The sequence below is a fragment of the Nicotiana tomentosiformis genome, chromosome 12, assembly GCF_000390325.3.
Source record: "Nicotiana tomentosiformis chromosome 12, ASM39032v3, whole genome shotgun sequence".
NCBI classification, from domain to species: Eukaryota; Viridiplantae; Streptophyta; class Magnoliopsida; order Solanales; family Solanaceae; genus Nicotiana; species Nicotiana tomentosiformis.
In genome coordinates, this window is record NC_090823.1 from 86,932,463 (window position 1) to 86,949,044 (window position 16,582).

The window sequence follows — 16,582 nt, forward strand, 5'->3', positions numbered from 1 at the left end:
TTTATATATATTTTATAAAAAAAAACTTAAGTTACTTTTCGTAAATAGAAAAACTTAGACAAAATTGGATAAATAAGTTTAAAATCTCGTATATATACAAAAAAGTGCCCAAAATTGAGTATAATCGTATACAAAAAAGTGCCCAAAAAAGTGCCCAAAATTGGATAAACAACTATCTCGTATATAGTATATTATTATAACATATCTAAATTTTAGTATAATCGATGACGCACAAAATTGAGTTAATTAGATTATGTGACAACTGATATTATTTCAGTTTAATAATTGAATTAATTTTTTTTTCTTTTTCTCCTTGTTTCTCTTCAAAGAACTCTCAAGAGCGTATCTCTTCTGCTATCTAGTAGTGGGTCTTTTAAGAACAGACTATTTGGAAACTTCCCTACCACTTCTAGCAGCAATAAAACTTGTCACGGTCACATCATCATATTTCTCCTTACTGTTATCATTCTCTTCTTCAGACAAAGGTCTCATCTCAGAAATTACAAAATTTAATGGCATTGCATCAAAGTGAGGGGAATGAGAAGGGTCAGTACTATACAAGGGCTCTTTTGTAGAGCATGGAGTTTCATCCCAAGTAGGAGCAAAGTGCTCTTCTTGGGCAGAGGGAGCAGGTCCCTCTGTTGTCTCCCCTGTAGTACTAACTGGCACCAAGTTAACAAGAGGCACCAAATTCCCACTTCCAACTCCATTTCCTTCTCCTTCCCCCTGATACCCGGCGGTCACATCACCACACTCATACTCCCCAACCAACCCCCAATCGCTAGCAATAAGTAGAATATTCTCTAAAGCTTCTCTCCCACTCACACCCACCAGTTAGAATCAGTAGATGCAAGAGAGGCATTACCTTACGGAGAGACAACATTCAAATCAAACGTCAGAGCAAGAGGAGTGACAGGCACTTCTAATGCTTTACCACAACCAGCAACATCCTCTTGGGCTACAAAGACCTCCTCAACTTTCTGACTCGAAACCTCTGGTCCCTCTTCTCCGTCCATTATTTCGTCTTCTGCCATTTATTTCGACGAAGAAGAGGGAGAGGTTATAGCGACAAACCTTTTGGGAGTTTGATATTTCCAGCTACGATGAGAAACAGAACTCGATGGGGTAAGAAAGGAGACAATGGGCGGTGGTTGGTCTGAGTTGGGGTTTTCACTGGGTGAAAGATGAGGCTCAGGCTCGTGCTACAGTGCTTCGTGATATGAAGACACAGTGGGAGTGACAATGGTAGCACTTGGAGACTCTAGATTCTGGGAAGACATGGTGATTTTTTAGAGTAAAGACATAAGAGAGAGGGGGTTTTCTAAGAGAAGAAAAGAGTTTGATGGCTTTGATGTAGACAATTATGAGAAATACGTCTTTTGGTGTTATTTAGAGAGAAAGAAGGACCGGTTACAAATGGGTGCAAAGGACTGGGTAGACGGGTCGTTTTGGAATGGGTGTGACACTTGGGCTTAAAAAGGATGAGAGCAAAGGCAGACACATTTTAATGACGTGGCACTTTTATAACCGTCTAAAATGCATATGAGTGTAAAAGGAACTACTAACTTGAGTCAAGGGAACCAGGTTTCCTGACTGAATTCTTTAAATATGAGCCTCATCCTTCTACCAAAATGCAGTATCATTAGTTGCTTGTTTGCTCTGTAGTTTGCATGCATGTTTATGTGTAACGGTATAAAGTTGAGTTAGAAATTACCATAAAATACTTTTTAGCAGTTTACCTTTTCATTCCTTCATAGCCAATCATCGAGGGACCCGATGCTCAGTTCAATTTTATTAGTCCCAACTCCAGTCGATTATATTCAAAATGCTCTCTGCTCAATGCTTTGGTGAAGATATCAGCTATCTGGTCTTCTGTTTTGCAAAACTTCTTACATATAGGACCCTTTTCAACATTGTCACTAAGAAAGTGATGTCGCACATTAATGTGCTTTGTCCTCTTATGCTGAATCGGATTCTTTGCCATGTTGAGAGAACTTGTGTTGTCACACAGTAATGGTACACAATCAAAAAACATACCAAAATCTTCCAGTTGTTACTTGATCTACAACAGTTGAGCACAACAAGAAGCAACTGCCACACATTCAGCTTCTGCAGTAGAAAGAGACACATAGTTTTGTTTCTTTGTACCCCATGAAATCAAGCATGATACCAGAAAATGTGCCATCCCAGATGTCATTTTTCTATCCACCAAATAACTAGCATAATCAGCATTAACATACCCAATTAAGTCGAAATTATCTCATGAGGGATAGTAGAGGACCAGGTCTTGTGTTCTTTTAAGATACCTCAGAAGTCTCTTGGCTTCTTTCAGATGAGATTCCTTTGGACTTGATTGGAATCTAACACATAATCACAAGCCGAACACAATGTCAGGTCTTCTAGCTGCGAGATACAAGAGTAAACCAATGATACCTCTATACATGGTTTCATTCACAGGGGAACCCGGTTCGTCCATGTCCAGACGAGTGGCAGTGGAAATAGGAGTATCAATGGTTTTTGAGCTTTCCATCTCAAATCTCTTTAGAAGCTCTTTAATGTATTTCTGCTGACTTATCATCGTTCTCTTAGAGGTTTGCTTAATTTGCATACCTAGGAAGAAGTTTGGTTCCCCCATCATGGTTATCTTAAACTCGCTTTCTACAAGCTTGGAAAACTCCTCACATAAGGAATTATTTGTTGCACCAAAGATAATGTCGTCAACATAGAATTACACAATCAGCAGGTTTCTCCCCCATTTCTTCAAAAGGAGAGTGTTGTCAATTTTCCCTCTTGTAAAGCCATTTTCCAGAAGGAACCTAGAAAATCTTTCATACCATGCACGAGGGGTCTTCTTTAAAACATATAGTGCCTTATTGAGCTTGAATACATGTTCAGGGTGCTCATGACATTCAAAACTAGATGGTTGTTTGACAAAGACTTCTTCCTTTAAATATCCATTCAGAAATGCACTCTTGACATCTATTTGGAACAATTTAAATTTCATATGAGATGTAAAGTCAATGAGAATTCTGATGGCTCTCATTCGTGCAACTGAAGCAAAAGTCTTATCATAGTCAATACCTTCTTTTTGAGTATAGCCTTGAACCACTAACCTGGCCCCGTTCCTTGTTGTATTCCCAAACTTATCAAGCTTGTTTCTATCCGAAGGTCGAGGAACCAGGTGTCATACGTTGTTCCTCTCAAATTGATGGAGGTCATCTTGCATAGCAAAAATTCAGTCAGCATCTTTCAATGTTTCCTTCATATTTTGGGGTTCAATTTTATAAAGGAAAGTTGAGAAGGCAAACATGCTTCTTCTCTTTGATCTGGTTTGAATCCCTGAATCAAGAGGAGTGATCACATTCTGGAGAGGATGTGAGCTTTTATGCTTCCAGTTGGACACTTGAATCTCATTGTGAGAAGATCCAGGTTCCTCTGAGTGGGATCTATTGTTAGCATCAATGGAAGAGTGAGTGCCACTTCTCTGCTCATCATCGGGAGTTCCTTGCACGGCATCAGCAACTCTGTTTTCTGCTTCAGTTGCTATAATGGAGGAACCAGGTTCCTCTGAATCATCTTGAGGTTCTGTTGTATCTTATTCATTAGATTCCTTGACCTGACTCATCAGATCAACCTTCCCGTTTTCCATATCAGCTACTTCTCCAGGAACCTTTGATTGCTCTCCATCTTGATCATTCTTATCATGTGAATCTTTCCCACTTAAGTGATGTGATTCATCAAAGATTACAGGTACGCTTTCTTCAACATATTGAGTCCTGTTCTTGTAGACCTTGCATGCTTTGCTTTGTGAAGAATATCCAAGAATGATCCCTTCATCACTTTTGGCATCAAATTTTTCTAGCGCTTTCTTACCATTATTGAGAACAAAATATTTGCCAACAAACATTCTCAAGTAAGTCATCTTGGGTTTCCTCCCGTTCAATAATTCATACGGGGTCTTATTTAAGAGGGACTTGATCATACACCTGTTTATCAAATAGCAGGCAGTATTTACCGCCTCCGCCCAAAAGCTTTTTGGTACACCACTGTCAATTAGCATCGTCCTTACCATGTTTTCAAGAGTCCTATTTTCCTATCCACAACACCATTTGGTCGGGGTGTTCTAGGAGCTGAAAAATTATAATTTATATCATTTTCAGCATAGAATTCATCGAATTTTGCATTGTCGAAATTTGTACCATGATCAGATCTTATTCTTACAACATTATGGCTCATTTTCACTTGAATCTGCTTCACGAAGGCAGTAAAGACTGGAAAGGTTTCATCCTTGGTTTTGAGGAGAATGGTCCATGTGAATCTAGAGTAGTCATCTACTATGAAAAAATGTATTTCTTTCCTCCTCTACTGGGCACCCTCATAGGTCCACACAAATCCATATGAAGAAGATCCAGTGTCCTTGAGGTGATTACTTCCCTATATGGCTTGAACGAGGACCTGACTTGCTTTCTTCTCACACATGCATCACACACCTTGTGATCCTTCAACCTTGACTTTGGCAGCACACGGACTAGGTCCTTCTTAACTAGCTTGTTCAGCAAAGAGAAGCTTGCATGTCCCAATCTTCTGTGCCACAGTTCAACATCATTATCAACAATACTCAAACATGTAAGATCCCCATTGTTTAAGGACTTAAAGTCAACGACACTGATTTTTGTGAATCTCTTTGCCATCAGAACCACTTCACTTGTCACAAGATTAGTGACTATGCAAGTCTTTGATAAGAACTCCACTTTGTTTGCTTTGTCACAGATTTGAGAGACACTCAGCGGGCTATATTTCAGGCCATTCACATAATACGCATTCTCAATTGAGTGAGTGAGTGTCTTCCCAACTATTCCAACTCCTAGAATATATCCTTTTTTTGCATTGCCAAAGGACACACTCCCACCTTACAGGGCTTTGAGTAAAAAGAAATTAGCAGTACTTCCATTCATGTTTTTAGAGCAGCTGGTATCCATATATCATCTTTGGTTGCATCCTTTCACTGCTCCCTGCACAAGAAAATCAGAGATTAGTCTTAGGAACCCAAACAATTTTGGGTCCCTTGTAGTGAGGAAAAGGGCAAATTAAACTTCTTCTTGTCTAATCAGGCATCACACATTTTTTATTGTATGAACCAGGTTCCTTAGCAGTAGGTACTCTTTCAAAAAAATATTATTTTTCTTTTGGCACTGAAATCTAGCTTTACAAGAGTCTTTAAAATGCCCAGTGTTACCACAATGAGTACAAAGCCATTATCAGGAATAGTAACATACTTGCTATGTGGGTTGTAAGGAGCCTTTTCCTTTTGGAACCCAATTCCCTGCATATTCCCCCGCTGCTTTTATACCTGGAAGTGATTGTATCAAAAGAATAAGTCCACTTTAGAGATTTATCTAGGTCATTTTTAACCCTGCTTAGATCTTCCTGAAGTTTTCTATTTCTTTCATGTACAGCACATAGACTCAACTTTACCTTTTTAAGTTGTCTATTCAAGTTTAAGTTGTGCCTCACTCGCTACTTCCTTACCTTTTGAGGCATTTCCAGAACTATTTTCCCTCTTTAATTCTTCTATTGTTTCCTTTAGATCCACAACTACTACTAACAAGTCATCTCTCTCATGCTCTACCTTTTTAATTTTCTCAGTTAGAGCATCCTTTTCATTCTTTAAATCCTCAATGGTTTCTTTTAAATCAACAACTACGACTAGCAAATCATCTCTCTCATGTTCTTCCTCTCCTAGTTCCACAGTTAAAACATTCTTATCAATGATAAGGTTATGATAAGAGTCAATCATAATATTTGCTAAGGATACAAGCTTCTTTTGAGAGTAAGACTTAAAATTTCTTTAAACGTCTAGAAGCTTTACCTCATCGTCTTCATCCTCGTCAGATTTTTCCATCAGGGCAACGATGGTGTCATATACAACTGTTTCGCTTTTAACGTCCATCATGGAGGTGGCGACTTCTTCATCATCTCCCTCGGATTCACTAGAGGAATCTCCCCATATAGTAAGAACCGGGTTCCTCTTGGTTGTGTTGTCTGTATTGTGCTTGTACCGGTATTGCTTGTGGAGAGGACAATCTTTGATGAAATGTCCTGGCTTCCCGCATTTGTGAAAATAATCATAGTCTTTTGGTCTGCTAGAGCTGCCCTTTTTAGAAATACCTCCATTTCTGCAAACCATTTTCTGAAACCTCCTTGTCAGATAGGCCATGTCAACATCGTCACCACTTGAGTCACTGTTGTCTGCCTTGAGAAATAGGTTATTCTCCTTTTTGGGTTCTCTTCTTTCATGGTCCTTCTTTTTCTTCATTTCTTAGGTTTTCAGATTTCATATGAGTTCGTCAACAGTCAGCTTTTACAGATCTTTTACCTCTGTGATAGCATTCACTTTACTCTCCCAAGAACCACATAATACACTGAGTATTTTTCTAGACAGTTTGTTTCTTGGAATGATCTCTCCTAGAGAGTGGAGCTCATTAATGATGGAAGTGAAGCGAGTATGCATGTCCTGAATGGACTCATCATCCTTCATCCTGAAGAGCTTATATTCAGTAGTGAGCATGTCAATTTTTGACTTCTTGACTTGAGTTGTTCTATCATGTGCGGTTTGGAGAGCCTCCCATATCTCCTTGGCATATTGACAAGCTAAAATTATGTTATACTTTTCTGGTCCAATACCACAGACGAGGATCTTCTTTGCTCGAAAGGTTTTTCTATAGCTTTGCAGTCGGCATCGTTGTACTCCTTCCTTATCTTTGGAACTGTCACTATTGTCTCGCCAATGGACTTCATGGGGATGAAGGGTCCATCGCAAATGACATCTTAAAGATCCGAATTTTCAACCATGATAAAATCATGCATCCTTGTTTTCCATCATCCGTAGTATTGTCCATTGAATCTTGGTGGTCTGTAGGTTGATTGACCTTCTTCAAAGTTTGGTGGAGCAGATATGTGGATCATTTCGAGGTGTTAACTGATAGAAAGAACCTACTATGAAACCAATTGATGTAAACTAAGAGTCTACCAAACTTTATAAAGAACCTGGTTCTCTATCGGTTCCCATAGAACACACACACACAACAATAAGTAAATGATATAGCGATATTTTATGTGGAAAACTCCCAGCTCACGGGATTAAAAACTATGACCTACACTCTTAGGATTTAAACTTCACTAACCGAAAAAACTTTAGATTAAAACTCTTAATCCCTCACTATAATGAACCGACCTGTCGTTTTGCTTTCTAGATCCCCGTTCCCCTAAATAAGACTCCAGTATGTGCTTTTACTATTTTATGACTTGCGGGGATAATTAATTCAGGATTTGGTAGGGTTCGGGTTGAAATCGAAACACTTGATTTCTTAAGGTTGGCAAAAAGGGCTAAGTTTGACGTTGGTCAACGTTTTGAGTAAATGACCTCAGAACCGAGATTTGACAGTCCCAATAGGTTCATATAATGATTTTGGACTTGGGCGTATGTTCGGATCGGGTTTTGGATGACCGAAAGAATTTCGACGCTTAATATGGATAGTTAGCACCTTGAAGGTTTTAAAGTTTTTTAAATTTGGTTTACAGTAGGTTTTGGTGTTATCGGGGTCCGTTTCGGATTTCGAACTGGGAATAGTTTTGTATGGTGATTTAAGACTTGCACGTAAAATTTAGTATTATTCCGAATAGTTAAAGTATGTTTCGGCGCATTCGGAGTAAGTTGGAAAAACTTGAAGTTCATAAGTTGATTCAATTTGGTTTGGGGTGTGATTCTTAGTTTTGATGTTGTTTTATGCATTCCGAGGGTGCGAGCGAGTCCGTGTTATGATTTCAAACTTAATGGTATATTTGGCCGGGGCCCCGGGGGGTCTCAAGTGTTAATCGGACGTGGCATGGACCAAGTTTTGGACTTAGAGGAAATGGCTGAATCATCCAGCTTCTGGTGTAATCGCACGTGCGGAAGGCCAGCCGCAGTAGCGAACTCGCAGAAGCGAGCCAGCAATCGCAGAAGCGGCCCAGTAAAGGCTGCCCAGGAATTGCAGAAGCGGGGGGAGGACGACACTTGTGGAGGCGCAGGTGCGAAGAAGATGATCGCAGAAGTGGGGAAGGCGCAGGTGCGACGTGCTCACCATAGAAGCGGTCTCATAAAAGCGAGCCGCTGGTCAGAGAAGCGGAGAAGCGGAAGTCCTGGAGGCAGTGAGCTTCATTTATTATAAGACTTAAGCCATTCCTAACCAATTTCTCTCACTTTTGGGCGATTTTGGAGCTACTTGAGAGGGGTATTCACCTAGCAATTTGGAGGTAAGAAAATTCTATCTAATGTAAGTTAAATACATAGATTATGGGTAGATTTTAACTTGTGAATTTGTGAAAATTATGGGTTTAGATGAAAAATCTAGGTTTTGATAAAACAAATAAGGTTTAACCATGAAAATGGTTATGTGATTGAGTGAAAATTATATATTAGAGTTCGTGAGTTTATGGGTAACAACTTTCTTCGAACATTTTCAGAATTCGGGCATGTGGGCCCGGGGATGAATTTTAGGAATCCTTCAATTGGGGGTGAGTAATTACTCTAATAGTTAGAATATGAACTTTTGAATATGTATTGATATATTTATACAATATTTGACTAGTTTCGGATTGTTCGGCACCGAGTTGAGGCTTTAGAGTGAATTTGAGGTCAGAAAGTGAGCTTTGAGATGAGGTAAGTCTCTTGTCTAACCTTGTAAGAGGGAATTTACCCCATAGGTGATTTACATTAATGTTTGCTTCTAATTGTGGGGGCTACGTATGTACGAGGTGACGAGAGTCCGTGCGTAGCTACTAATTATGGTTATGCCCGGGTAGTTTAGGACCCAAATCATGCATTATTTAATATGTTTGCACCCTACTTGTGAATTAAAGTGCCTAAACTATATTAGAACTTGTCATAGGAATTGTGAAGGACCGTTAATGGAATTTGTATCACATTGTGTATTAGCCTTTAATAACGTCTAAATCAAATGCTTATAAGTATCCTCTCTTCTTGTGGAGCGGGACAAACACATCGGCAGTAGATAGATGCATTTATGGTTCGTGCCACTCGACCCTCGACAGTGTACACATTATTCTGGATCAGACCGTACGACCTCGGCATAATCATGTGTGATAATACTCGGAGATTAATTATACATTTGAAATCATTTCATGGCTTGAGAAGTTGAATCATATATGACTGAATTAATTTGGGAATTTCCATGTATGAAAGAATTATTTATGTCTTGCTTGTTAATGAGTTATTATTATTATCATCTCTATAAACCATGCTTATTTAGAACTTTTGAACTACTATTGTGAGCCCATAGTAAGTGTCGATGTCGACCCCTCGTCACTACTTCTTCGAGGTTACACTTGATATTTACTAGGTACATGTTATTTATGTACTCACGCTACACTTCTGCGCTAACCGTGTAGGATCTGAGGCAGGTGCATCTGGTGGACATACAGGCGCGCATCCCCCTTATCCGGAGGCCTAGTGGTGAGCTGCTTCCTGAGCCGTTTTGCAGCACCTAGAATCTCTCCTTTGCTTTCATTTTCTGTCCATTTTCATTTCAGACAGTAGCTAGAGTTTGTATAATCTATTAGTGCTCATACGCTTGTGCCTCCAAGTCTTGGCACATACACTAGCAGATTTTATGGTTTTGGATTATTACTACTGTTATGATTGCACTCAGCCGCTTCTGTTTTATTTATTTAAATCTGTTATTTCTTAATCTTTTAATTAATGGAATTTAATTACTTGAAAACATATTAAAAGAGGAATAACATGGCTTAATTCACTGTTGGCTTGCCTCGCAGTAACGTTGGGCACCATCACGGCCTATAGGAGAATTGGGTCATGACAACGTGGTATCAGAGCACTAGGTTCACGTAGGTCTCACAAGTTATGAGCAAGCCTAATAGAGTTTTGCGGATCGGTGAGGAGACGTCTGTACTTATCTTCGAGAGGTTATAGGGGGTTAGGAAACTACTCTTTCTTCATCTTGTATCATGTAGTTGATGTGGTACTAAGTATCCTTCTCTTATTCTCTCGCAGATGGTGAGAACGCGTGCGGCGGATGTTCCATACTATGGAGGGGCTGCTCCCCCCTGTTGCTTGAGGAAGAGGCAGAGGTCGAGGGAGGGCTCCAGCCCATGGTAGGGGACGAGGACGTCCCAGAGTTGCTCCAACAATGCCACCAGCGTATCCAATAGAGGATCCTATTGTTGAGGAGCAGGGCAAGGTGCCTGCAGCAGAGCCAGCCCCGGTAGATTTCATGTCTGCACCGGAATTTCAGGAGGTCATGGGCCGTATGCTATGGTTCATAGATACTATGACTCAGGTTGGTTTATTTCCAGCAGACCCGGTCAGATCTCAGGCGGGAGGGGGAGCATAGACCCCTACCGCTCATTCTCCAGGGCATGTAACAACCGTATATCAGACCCCGGGTGCGCTACTCATGGGCGGAGCTCAGCCAGTTGCAGCAGCTATACCTGAGCCCAGATCACCTGTGGCCGGTGATCCGCGAAAACTATTGGACAGATGGACCAAGCTTCATCCTCCTGCCTTCGGAGGCGAGCGACATGAGGACCCCCAACACTTTATTGATCGGTGCAAGGACAGACTGCATAATATGAGGATATTGGAGTCCTACGGGGTGGACTTTACCACCTTTCGGCATGAGGGTAGGACCCGTAGATGGTAGCAGTCATATCTTCTCGGTAGACCAACAGGTTCTCCTCCCATGTCTTGGGATCAGTTCACACGCCTCTTCTTGGACAGATATATTCCACCCTCTCAAAGGGGAAAATTGTGGTTCCAGTTCGAGCAGCTTCAACACGGCCAGATGTCGATGACCGACTATGAGGCGAGATTCTCTGAGTTGTCTCGCCATGCACTTATGATACTTCCTACCGATGCAGAGAGAGTGCAGAGGTTTGTTGTCGGTCTGCACTCAGTATCCAGGCTACCATGGCTCGAGAGGTGGAGATGGGGACTTCTTACGGGCTAGTTGTGGAGATAGCTCAGAGGATCGGGGTGTCTGTCAGCGGTGCCGAGAGAAGACGACTAGGGATAAGCAGTTTCAATATTCTGGAGAGTTCAGTGGTGCGCCGGCTTGGGGCAGGAGTCAGTTCGTGAGGGGTCAGTCTAGTAGGCCCACATATCCAGCATCACCGCCTCCTCGAGGTGCTCTAGTGCAACCCTACTTCAGCGCCATGCCAGAGAGTTCCTACCGCCCACCAGCTATTCAGTGTTGCTCCGGTGGGTATTCAGGCTATCAAGGTTAGACTTCAGGCCAGCAGTCCACCGTGCCAAGAGGTTGTTTAGAGTACGGGGATTTTAGTCATGTGCGGAGGTTCTTCCCCAGGCTTCGGGGCAAGGCAGTGCATCAGGGTCAGCAGCCTATGATTACAGCACCATATGCCCCACCAACCGTCCGTCCACCTAGAGGCGGAGGGCAGGTGGTAAGGCTATCCTAGAGGTGGAGGCCAGTCATGTGGCGCTCTAGCTAGGTTCTATTCTTTTCCGGCCAGACCAGATGCAGTGGCCTCAGATGCCTTGATCACATGTATTATTTTTGTCTGTGGTAAGGATGCTTCAGTGCTATTTGATCCAGGGTCTACATATGCATATGTTTCATCTTTGTTTGCTCATTTCCGGGATATTCCTCGTGAGTCCTTGGGTACCCCTATCTATGTGTCCACTCCAATGGGTGATTCTGTTATTGTGGATCAGATCTACCGGTCCTACATCGTTACATTCTATGGTTATGAGACTAGAGCGGATTGTCTGTTGCTCGATATGACCGACTTTGAGGTCATCCTGGGCATGGACTGGTTATCTCCATATCACGCCATCCTTGATTGCCATGCCAAAATTGTTACCTTAATGATGCTAGAGTTTCCTAGATTAGAGTAGAAGGGTTCTTCTGTCAGTGCATCTAGTCGGGTTATTTCTTTTCTGAAGGCTCGACACATGGTCGAGAAAGGTTGTTTGGCTTATCTAGCCTATGTTCGGGATACTACCACAGAGACTCCGGCAATTAATTCAGTGCCCGTGGTCTGGGAGTTCTACGATGTGTTTCCTTCTGTTCTTCCAGGCATACCACCAGATCGTGATATCGATTTCTATATTGTTTTGGTTCCAGGTACCCAGCCTATATCTATCTCACTGTACCGCATGGCTCCGAAAGGGTTGAAGGATTTAAAGGAGCAACTTGAGGAGTTGCTAGCAAAAGGGTTCGTCAGACCGAGTGTATCGACTTGGGGTGCACCAGTGTTATTTGTGAAGAATAAAGATGGGACTATGCGGATGTGCATTGATTACCGCCAAAGCAAACCAGCAACCACAGAAGCGGCCCAGCAAAGGCTACCTAGGAATCGCAGAAGCGGGGGGAGGACTACTCCTGCGGAGGCGCAGGTGTGAAGCAGACGATTGCAGAATTGGGGGAAGGCGTAGGTGCGACGTGCTCATCACAGAAGTGGTCTCGCAGAAGCGAGCCGCTGGTCGCGGAAGCTGGGAAACCAGTTGAGGGGAGGACCCCATCTGCGAGGCCCTTTCCGCAGATGCGGAGCCAAAGATGTAGCCAAGGAGCCGCAGAAGCGGAATTCCTGGAGGCAGTGAGCTTCATTTATTACGGGATTTAAGCCATTTCTAACCCACTTCTCTCACTTTTGGGCGATTTCGAAGCTTCTTGAGAGGGGTATTCACCTAGCAACTTGGAGGTAAGTAAATTCTATCTAATGTAAGTTAAATACATAGATTATGGGCATATTTTAACATGTGAATTTGTAAAAATTATGGGTTTAGATGAAAAACCTAGGTTTTGATAAAATAAAATGAGGTTTAACCACGAAAATAGTTATGGGATTGAGTGAAAATTATATATTTGAGTTCGTGAATTTATGGGTAATAACTTTCTTCGAAAATTTCCGGAATCCGGGCACGTGGGCCTAGGGATGAATTTTAGGAATCCTTCAATTGGGGTTGGGTAGTCACTCTAATAGTTAGAATATGAACTTTTGAACATGTATTGATATATTTATACAACATTTGACTAGTTTCGGATTGTTCGGCACCGAGTTGAGGCTTTAGAGTGAATTTGAGGCCGGAAAGTGAGCTTTGAGACGAGGTAAGTCTCTTGTCTAACCTTGTAAGAGAGAATTTACCCCATAGGTGATTTAAATTAATGTTTGCTTCTAATTGTGGGGGCTACGTACATACGAAGTGACGAGAGTTCGTGCGTAGCTACTAATTATACTTATGTCCGGGTAGTTTAAGACCCAAATCATGCATTATTTAAAATATTTGCACCCTACTTGTGAATTAAAGTGCCTAAACTATATTAGAACTTGTCAGAGGAGTTGTGAATGACCGTTAATGGAATTTGTATTATGTTGTGTATTAGCCTTTAATAACGTGTAAATCAAATGCTTATAAAGTATTCTCTCTTCTTATGGAGCGGGCCGAACACCTCGGCAGTAGATAGATGCATCTATGGTTCGTGTCACTCGACCCTCGACAGTGTACATATTATTCTGGATCGGGCCGTATGACCTCGGCATAATCGTGCGTGATAATATTCGGAGTTTAATTATACATTTGAAATCATTTCATGGCTTGAGAAGTTGAATCATATATGACTGAATTAATTTGGGAAGTTCCATGTATGAAAGAATTATTTATTTCTTGCTTGTTAATGAGTTATTATTATTATTAACATCTCTATAAACCATGCTTATTTAGAAATTTTGTACCATTATTGTTAGCCCATAGTAAGTGTCGATGTCGACCCCTCGTCACTACTTCTTCGAGGTTACACTTGATATTTACTAGGTACATGTTATTTATGTACTCACGCTACACTTCTGCGCTAACCATGTAGTATCTGAGGCAGGTGCATCTGGTGGACATACATGCGCGCGTCCCCGTTATCCGGAGGCCTAGTGGTGAGTTGCTTCCTGAGCCGTTTTGCAGCACCTAGAGTCTCTCCTTTGCTTTCATTTTCTGTCTATTTTCATTTCAGACAGTAGCTAGAGTTTGTATAATCTATTAGTGCTCATACGCTTGTGACTCCAAGTCTTGGTACATACACTAGCAGATTTTATGGTTTTGGATTATTACTACTGTTATGATTGCACTCAGCCGCTTCTGTTTTATTTATTTAAATCTGTTATTTCTTAATCTTTTAATTACTTGAAAACTTAGTAAAAGAGGCATAACATGGCTTAATTCACTGTTGGCTTGCCTGACGATAACGTTAGGTGCCATCACGTCCTATGTGAGAATTGGGTCATGACATTCACCTACTTGCAATAACTCTATTGCAGGCCTCTTTGTAATAACTCTATTACAAAGCTCACCACTTTGACTAACTCTAGTCAATCACACGGTTTATGGTTTTACAGAAGATATCCTACAAGTTGCTTGATAGGAATTACAAGTAAATAACATTAACAAAGATACAACAATACTAAGGATACATGATAAACTCAGTATTGGGATCTGGTCCTTTGTTGCGTTGCTACTTTGTTCTTCAAGCCTTGGATTCAAATGAAGGCGGCAGAACACTTGAGAGAGACTTAATGATATAGGGTTTGCAAGTGTGTGTTTTCCCTTGCCTCATTTTGGTAATATAGAAGTGAGGTCATTGGGATGATGTAAGCAAGTATCCGATACAAGGCATGCTCCATGACGAGCTCGGAACACACTTAAATTATGCTCGCTAGTCAAAGATAATATAGTATAATATCGTATCCACAAGGATTGGAATTAAACAGTATTTTTGTAGTTTCTAGCTTGATTGCTATCCGGGAGAATCAACAATTGAGATTTATATGATGAATAACTAAAATTAACTAAGAATCTAAACATATTGACTAATGACTATCACAACAAGAAATAAGCAAAGAAAGTTATCAGTAGGAGAATATAGGGTTTTGATAGGATAGGTGCAAGATAATTGTTCGGGATCTAATTCTACATAATTCACTTCTAATGTTCAAGTGAGTCTCTTGAATTCACACAATTATTAATTCAAACATTCAGTAAAAACTCCTCTCTCGATTAAGTTTTAACCTCACAAGATAAACCAATTTAAGCACGTGAAGATATGCAAGAATGTGTAGTGAATTGGTCTATAGGAGAACCTCTCTCGATTATCCTCCTAACTAGGTTTAATCAATTATTCAACTAGTCTCTTTCGATTACTAAGAAGAATTAATGAACTCAACAAACAATATAATGCAAGCATATCACAAGTTATGCCTCTCTCGATTACATGAACAAGTGAATATAGATGCAACAGTTAAATCATCCAAAAACGCTTCAATACATAAAACTAGAGTTATAATCCACAAACAATCACCAATACACCAAATCCATCAAACCCTTCAAGGAATTACTTCATAGATATGGAGCAATTCATCACAAATAAAATTAAAGTATAGAAAAATATAAATTCAATCTAAACTCGGGTCTTGAGTGAGGAAGGAATGATGAAATCGTTGTGCTTTAGCTCCTCTCATCATCTTTCATCTTCATCTTCTATCCTCAATCTCCCATCTTCATCTTCTATCTTCTATAATTTTTAAATCTATCTTTCATCCCTATCTTTTCTCCTTTCTAATTTTCAGATCTAATTTCACCCTAACTTTTTTTTAATTCTCTCAAACTTTCATAATGCAAAAAGACGAAAGTCTAGAGTAAGATGAAGACTATGAACTTAGTTGTTTGTTTGAAAGGATTTGAGGCAGAAAACATTTGACCCATTAATGATTTAAGTAATTTTGATTAATAAATCTCGAATCTCTTACTGTGAGCATTTGGTATCGAAATATAAGTCCCAAAAATTATAACTCCGCCATTGACGAAGCTAAAGTTCTCACATCTGGAAGTTTTCATTGTGAATTCGTGCTTCAATCTAGATGGGTATTGATTAATAATAGTATTATTGATCGGGTGAGAAAATTTAAGAGTTTGGGATCATCTAGACCTATCTTGAGCTTATTGGTTCTTTTTTTTTTTTCCTTTTTGATAATATTGGTGTTAAAACAGAGGTGTAGTGATAGACATAAGGTATTTTTCGGTGCATCGGTGCATATGTTGTATAACTGGTGTTTATACACACTTATATAATATATAATATTATATAAATAGGTATATAAGTGCGTAGCTTTGAATCTAATGATGTATATTATATATTGTTTTCAGTGTATAAGGATATATATACGTTATTAGTATATAAGAGGTCTTCATGAAAGTTTGACACTTTTTCTTTTTTTTTTTATATGGTAAATTTTGTGTTGACATAAAGGTTTAATGATGGCTGAAATTTTTTTTTCTAGAGTAAGATATGCATGAATTTATGTACGTTTGTACACAATATATATATATATATATATATATATATATATATATATATATATATATATATATTGGTAAATTTCTGACAAAAATAAGGCAAAGAGGGGGGAAAAAGTAAGGATCGTAAAATCACGTGATAACTTTGACTTTTTGTAAGATAGTCACATTAATTTGGCAAGAGAAAAGAAACAAATAGGAGAT

At 40.0% G+C, this 16,582-nt stretch overlaps 1 protein-coding gene across 1 annotated transcript; it reads right to left on the reverse strand.

The window, feature by feature from the left end:
* Positions 1-2,062: 2,062 nt before the first annotated feature.
* Positions 2,063-2,578, reverse strand: LOC138902981 (uncharacterized). The gene is made up of 3 exons (XM_070190888.1): positions 2,442-2,578; positions 2,307-2,360; positions 2,063-2,216 (listed from the first exon to the last, which is right to left on the reverse strand). Exons 1-3 carry the CDS (start codon positions 2,576-2,578, stop codon positions 2,063-2,065), a joined length of 345 nt encoding a protein of 114 aa, XP_070046989.1.
* Between the last annotated feature and the right edge of the window lie 14,004 nt (positions 2,579-16,582).